The sequence below is a fragment of the Mizuhopecten yessoensis genome, unplaced genomic scaffold, assembly GCF_002113885.1.
Source record: "Mizuhopecten yessoensis strain PY_sf001 unplaced genomic scaffold, ASM211388v2 scaffold2137, whole genome shotgun sequence".
Classification (NCBI taxonomy): domain Eukaryota; kingdom Metazoa; phylum Mollusca; class Bivalvia; order Pectinida; family Pectinidae; genus Mizuhopecten; species Mizuhopecten yessoensis.
The window spans coordinates 922,756-930,055 of record NW_018404396.1 but is presented as its reverse complement, the minus strand read 5'-3'; the positions used below and the strand labels follow the sequence as shown (position 1 = coordinate 930,055).

The 7,300-nt window shown below is 38.6% G+C and overlaps 1 protein-coding gene across 1 annotated transcript in view; it reads right to left on the bottom strand.

Moving 5' to 3' along the window:
- Positions 1 to 6: 6 nt before the first annotated feature.
- LOC110445266 (EF-hand calcium-binding domain-containing protein 11-like) overlaps positions 7 to 7,300 on the bottom strand; it is an 11,686-nt gene continuing 4,392 nt past the window's right edge. Inside the window, exons 5-6 of the mRNA XM_021489788.1 lie at positions 5,532 to 5,622; positions 7 to 234 (exon numbers count right to left, since the gene is read on the bottom strand). Of these exons, the coding sequence (XP_021345463.1) occupies positions 150 to 234; positions 5,532 to 5,622 (176 nt within the window). The 3' untranslated portion in view covers positions 7 to 149. The remainder of the gene's footprint in view (positions 235 to 5,531; positions 5,623 to 7,300) is intronic.

Below are 7,300 nucleotides of genomic sequence, written 5' to 3'. Positions count from 1 at the left end.
AAGGCAGTTCTTATAGACAATATTTAGGGTATAGTCACTCATGGGTGTCCATATGTGTGTTCCTGGGTCTCTCTCATTTGTCAGACAGTTATCTAAATTAACTAACATTAATAACAACATTTGGAGTTCTGTGGTGTCGCTGCAGTAGATTACAGGTGTTCTGATGTGTTGTACTTCATCATTGAGTCAAAATCTTTATAACTGACACGCCCATCTCCATCTCTATCTAACTCCCTAGAAGACAACAGGAACAAAATAGAAACAATAAGCATTACATGGTGGTTTTTTTCTTAATGACAAAACCATTACAGATTCAAGTTCAAATTTCCTACACATGTACACAATGCTCATAGATATAATATTGTAATTTATCTATATGTTTATTTTAATATACATATTATATTTGTTGGTACATGTATTGCAACAATACTTCTTTTAATTCATGTCATATGTTTGGTATACTGCACATAAAAACATGTAACCAAGAGACCAGTGTCAGTAAGCTAACTATATTAACAAATCAATCTTCAAAAACAATGTTTTTCCAGAAATCACTTGTATATTTGTTGAATAAGAAAAATGTCACAGAGTTAATATGACATTATATCAACTGCTAAGATGACAAAATAATAAGTAAATAATTGTTTTTTTTATGAGATACTAAATTTACCTGAACATCAATGAACAGGAGTAAGTACCTGAATATAGACTGGGTACTGTGGTGAGTTATATGGGGTGAAACTACCTAAATAATGACTGGATACTATGGTGAGGAATGTGGGGTGTAAGTATCTGAATGTTGGCTGGATACTATGATGAGGAATGTAGGGTGTAAGTACCTGAATGTTGACTGGATACTATGATGATGAATGTGGGGTGTAAGTATCTGAATGTTGGCTGGATACTATGATGAGGAGTGTGGGGTGTAAGTACCTGAATGTTGACTGGATACAATGGTGAGGAATGTGGAGTATAAGTACTTGAATGTTGACTGGATACAATCATGAAGAATGTGGAGTGTAAGTACTTGAATGTTTACTGGATACAATGATGAAGAATGTGGAGTGTAAGTACTTGAATGTTTACTGGATACTGTGATGAGGAACGTGGAGTGTAAGTACCTGAATGGAGACTAGATACTATGGTGAGGAATGTGGAGTGTAAGTACTGGAATGTTGACTGAATTCAATGGTGAGGAATGTGGGGTGTAAGTACCTGAATGTTTACTGGATACTGTGATGAGGAATGTGGGGTGTAAGTACTTGAATGTTGACTGGATACAATGATGAAGGATGTGGAGTGTAAGTACTTGAATGATCACTGGATACTGTGATGAGGAATGTGGAGTGTAAGTACTTGAATGTTTACTGGATACAATGATGAAGAATGTGGAGTGTAAGTACTTGAATGTTTACTGGATACTGTGATGAGGAATGTGGAGTGTAAGTACTTGAATGTTGACTATATACTATGGTGAGGAATGTGGGGTGTAAGTACTTGAATGTTGACTAGATACTATGGTGAGGAATGTGGAGTGTAAGTACTGGAATGTTGACTGAATTCAATGGTGAGGAATGTGGAGTGTAAGTACTGGAATGTTGACTGAATTCAATGGTGAGGAATGTGGGGTGTAAGTACCTGAATGTTTACTGGATACTGTGATGAGGAATGTGGGGTGTAAGTACTTGAATGTTGACTGGATACAATGATGAAGGATGTGGAGTGTAAGTACTTGAATGATCACTGGATACTGTGATGAGGAATGTGGGGTGTAAGTACTTGAATGTTGACTAGATACTATGGTGAGGAATGTGGAGTGTAAGTACCTGAATGTTGACTGAATTCAATGGTGAGGAATGTGGGGTGTAAGTACTTGAATGTTTACTGGATACTGTGATGAGGAACGTGGAGGGTAAGTACCTGAATGGAGACTAGATACTATGGTGAGGAATGTGGAGTAAGTACTGGAATGTTGACTGAATTCAATGGTGAGGAATGTGAAGTGTAAGTACTTGAATGTTGACTAGATACTATGGTGAGGAATGTGGAGTATAAGTACCTGAATGTTGACTGAATTCAATGGTGAGGAATGTGGAGTGTAAGTACTGGAATGTTGACTGAATTCAATGGTGAGGAATGTGAAGTGTAAGTACTTGAATGTTGACTAGATACTATGGTGAGGAATGTGGGGTGTAAGTACTTGAATGTTGACTGGATACAATGATGAAGAATGTGGAGTGTAAGTACTTGAATGTTGACTGAATTCAATGGTGAGGAATGTGGAGTGTAAGTACTTTAATGTTGACTGGATACAATGGTGAGGAATGTGGAGTGTAATACTTGAATGATCACTGGATACTGTGATGAGGAATGTGGAGTGTAATACTTGAATGATCACTGGATACTGGGATGAGGAATGTGGAGTGCAAGTACCTGAATGTTCACTAGATACTATGGTGAGGAATGTGGAGTGTAAGTACTTGAATGTTGAATGTTCTTATTTGTTGAATAAGAAAAATGTCCCAGATTTAATATGACATTATATCAACTGCTAAGATGACAAAATAATAAGCAAATAATTGTTTTTTATGAGATACTCAATTTACCTGAACATCAATGAACAGGAGTAAGTACCTGAATATAGACTGGGTACTGTGATGAGTTATATGGGGTGAAACTACCTAAATAATGACTGGATACTATGATGAGGAATGTAGGGTGTAAGTACCTAAATGTTGACTGGATACTGTGATGAGGAATGTGGGGTGTAAGTACTTGAATGTTGACTGGATACAATGATGAAGAATGTGGAGTGTAAGTACTTGAATGTTTACTGGATACAATGATGAACAATGTGGAGTGTAAGTACGTGAATGTTAACTGAATACTATGGTGAGGAATGTGGGGTTTAAGTACCTGAATGTTGACTGGATACTGTGATTAGGAATGTGGGGTGTAAGTACCTGAATGTTGACTAGATACTATGATGAGGAGTGTGGGGTTTAAGTACCTGAATGTTGACTGGATACTGTGATTAGGAATGTGGGGGGTAAGTACCTGAATGTTGACTGGATACTGCGATTAGGAATGTGGGGTGTAAGTACCTGAATGTTTACTGGATACTGTGATGAGGAAGGTGGAGTGCAAGTACTTTAATGTTTACTGGATACTGTGATGAGGAAGGTGGAGTGCAAGTACTTTAATGTTTACTGGATACTGTGATGAGGAAGGTGGAGTGCAAGTACTTTAATGTTTACTGGATACTGTGATGAGGAATGTGGAATGGAAGTACCTGAATGTTGACTAGATACTATGGTGAGGAATGTGGAGTGTAAGTGCTTGAATGTTGACTGAATTCAATGGTGAGGAATGTGGAGTGTGAGTACTTGAATGTTGACTGAATTCAATGGTGAGGAATGTGGAGTGTAAGTACCTGAATGTTGACTGGATACTGTGTTGAGGAATGTGGGGTGTAATTACCTGAATGTTGACTGGATACAATGATGAAGAATGTGGAGTGTAGGTATCTGAATGTTAACTCAATACTATGGTGAGGAATTGTGGGTGAAATTACCTGAATGTTGACTGGATACTGTGTTGAGGAATGTGGGGTGTAATTACCTGAATGTTGACTGGATACTATGGTGAGGAATGTGGAGTGTAATTACCTGAATGTTTAATGGATACTGTGATGAGGAATGTGGAATGGAAGTACCTGAATGTTGACTAGATACTGTGGTGAGGTATGTGGGGTGTAAGTACTTGAATGTTGACTGAATTCAATGGTGAGGAATGTGGAGTGTAAGTACCTGAATGTTTACTGGATACTGCGATGAGGAATATGGGGTGTAAGTACCTGAATGTTGACTAGATACTATGGTGAGGAATGTGGAGTATAAGTACCTGAATGTTGACTGAATTCAATGGTGAGGAATGTGGGGTGTAAGTACCTGAATGTTGACTGGATACTGTGATGAGGAATGTGGAGTGTAAGTACTTGAATGTTGACTGAATTCAATGGTGAGGAATGTGGAGTGTAAGTACCTGAATGTTTACTGGATACTGTGATGAGGAATATGGGGTGTAAGTACCTGAATGTTGACTAGATACTATGGTGAGGAATGTGGAGTGTAAGTACTTGAATGTTGACTGGATACAATGATGAAGAATGTGGAGTTTAAGTACTTGAATGTTCAATGTTCTTATTTGTTGAATAAGAAAAATGTCCCAGATTTAATGACATTATATCAACTGCTAAGATGACAAAATAATAAGCAAATAATTGTTTTTTATGAGATACTCAATTTACCTGAATATCAATGAACAGGAGTANATGAGGACTGTGGAGTGTAAGGACCTGAATGTTGACTGGATACTGTGGTGAGGAATGTGGAATGGAAGTACCTGAATGTTGACTAGATACTGTGGTGAGGTATGTGGGGTGTAAGTACTTGAATAATGACTCAATACAATGTTGAGGAATGTGGAATGTAATTACCTGAATGTTGACTAGATACTGTGATGAGGAATGTGGGGTGTAAGTACCTGAATGTTGACTGGATACTGTGATGAGGAATGTTGGTGTAACTACCTTAATGTTGACTGGATACTATGATGAGAATTGTGGGGTGTAATTAACTGAATGTTTACTGGATACTGTGTTGAGGAATGTGTGGTGTAAGTACCTGAATAATGACTGGATACAATGTTGAGGAATGTGGAATGTAATTACCTGAATGTTGGAAAGATACTGTGATCAGAAATGTGGGGTGTAAGTACCTGAATGTTGACTGGATACTGTGATTAGGAATGTGGGGAGTAAGTACCTGAATAATGACTGGATACAATGTAATGTAAGTACCTGAATGTTGACTGAATACTGTGATGAGGAATGTGATGAGGAATGTGGGGTGTAAGAAGCTGAATGTTGACTGAATACTCTGATGAGGAATGTGGGGTGTAAGTACCTGAATGGTGACTGGATACTGTGATGAGGAATGTAGAGTGTAACTACCTGAATGTTGACTAGATACTGTGGTGAGGAATGTGGAATATAAGTACCTGAATGTTAACTGAATTAAATGGTAAGGAATGTGGAGTGTAAGTACTTGAATGTTGACTGAATACCATGGTGAAGTATGTGGGTTGTAAGTACCTGAATGTTGACTGGATACTGTGATGAGGAATGTGGAATGTAAGTACCTGAATGTTGACTGAATACTGTGATGAGGAATGTGGGGTGTAAGTACCTGAATGTTGACTGGATACAATGGTAAGGAATGTGGTGTGTAAGTATTTGAATGTTGACTGGATACAATGATGAAGAATGTGGAGTTTAAGTACCTGAATGTTGACTGGATACTGTGATGAGGAATGTGGGGTGTAATTACCTGAATGTTGACTGGATACTGTGATGAGGAATGTGGGGTATAAGTACCTGAATGTTGACTGGATACTGTGTTGAGGAATGTGGAGTGTAATTACCTGAATGTTGGCTGAATACTGTGATGAGGAATGTGGGGTGTAAGTACCTGAATGTTGAATGGATACTGTGATGAGGAATGTGGGGTGCCACACAGCTTACAGCCTTCTCCAAATCTTCAGCTGTCAGAAAGCCACGACCTGGAAAAATATAACATTTAACAGTATTTGGACAGTGAATTGTATTAATACCATGCGTTTCTAAAACAACTTATTAGTATTATCTGTGATGTATACTACAATGCAGCCTACTATTATGGTTGTAACGCGGGACAATCTCCAATTAGGGAAAAGAAAACTCAATAACGTATAAGTTCAACAAAATACTAAATTTATATATACAAAACAAAATAAAGCAGAATACATACAAATTATACACATATCACACTCGCACACCTTCTACACAATTCACAAAGTCTCTGCACAGGTCATCCAATGGCATCCAGGAATACGTTGAATATGGGACCACAGCGCTGTAGACTGAGTAAGACCCTGTACTGACGGTCTGTCCGTTTGACCACAAATATCACATATGATATCCCCAAGGAAAGACACTACAGACAAAATATCACTTGTCTGTCTGCACAGCCGCTAATTGGCTGACTTCCTGGTACAAGAGATCTGACGACACCATGACGTCCGATACCCTCGGAAAAAGTTGGTACTCTCTCTTGTTTCACCCGCAGATACAGTTCTCGGCAAAATGTGCCTTCTCTTCAACATGTATCCAGTGATTCTTTAAGACCAGTCCGACAGCATCTGGTCCAGTATCATGACCAGTCGGTCCTGTCCATCTGGCCTCACATGTCTTCAGCCCGCATAGGTGCCACTACTGGTCCAGTATCATGACACAGCCGGTCCTGTCCATCTGGCCTCACATGTCTGCAGCCCGCACTGTTACTGTAGAAACATAACCACGTTCAATTCACACAATTACACACACATAATTATAAGCTTAATCATGTTCAAAGTTCACATTTCCAATATTATTGCTAAAATGAATCGTTAATACTACAAATATGACTTGAATAACTCTTGAGTAGTGAACAAATATACAAGAAAATGTAATATTGACACGTTTTAACCCGTAAAAGTGCTGATCCACGTGTTTACCAAGTTATATGAAAATTAACCGTACGCTCCCTATGGGCTTCCATACAATGAAATTCAATTAGCACTGAAGTTTTATAACGTTATATAAAATGTACAAATAACCTAAATACCTTCCAAATATCTAATATACATGTTTATATTTGGAAGTACGATTTAACTAATGTACATAAAACCAAAGTACACAATTACAAATCACGGGACGATATGCATGATTGGACCGCACGTTGGAATAATGCATGAACAACATTCCAAGGTTAAATAACCCAGGTTAACATAAAATAACCCACTATTAACATAACATATATCACTACCAACTCCCAATTAAATACTTACCACAGTCTGTATGGTTTCTGTGCCCGTATTATCAACAAAAACATCTATTCCGTCGACACGGCCTGATCGAGCATTGTCATGGCTTCCGCTCGTGCGTACTCACTCCCCCTACGGAATCTCCGTTGCGCCATACGAGTAGTAACGACACGACACAAATAATACAGACACACACGAAACGTACAATAAGAATACACGCGATCGTGACAGGGGGAAACAGCGTCGATAGTGAGTAAACAATGAAGAGGAACAAGCTTGTGCGGGGGAAACAGTGTCGATAGTGACTAAACAATGAAGAGGAACAAGCTTGTGCGGGGGAAACAGTGTCGATAGTTAGTAAACAATGAAGAGGAACAAGCTTGTGCGGGGGAAACAG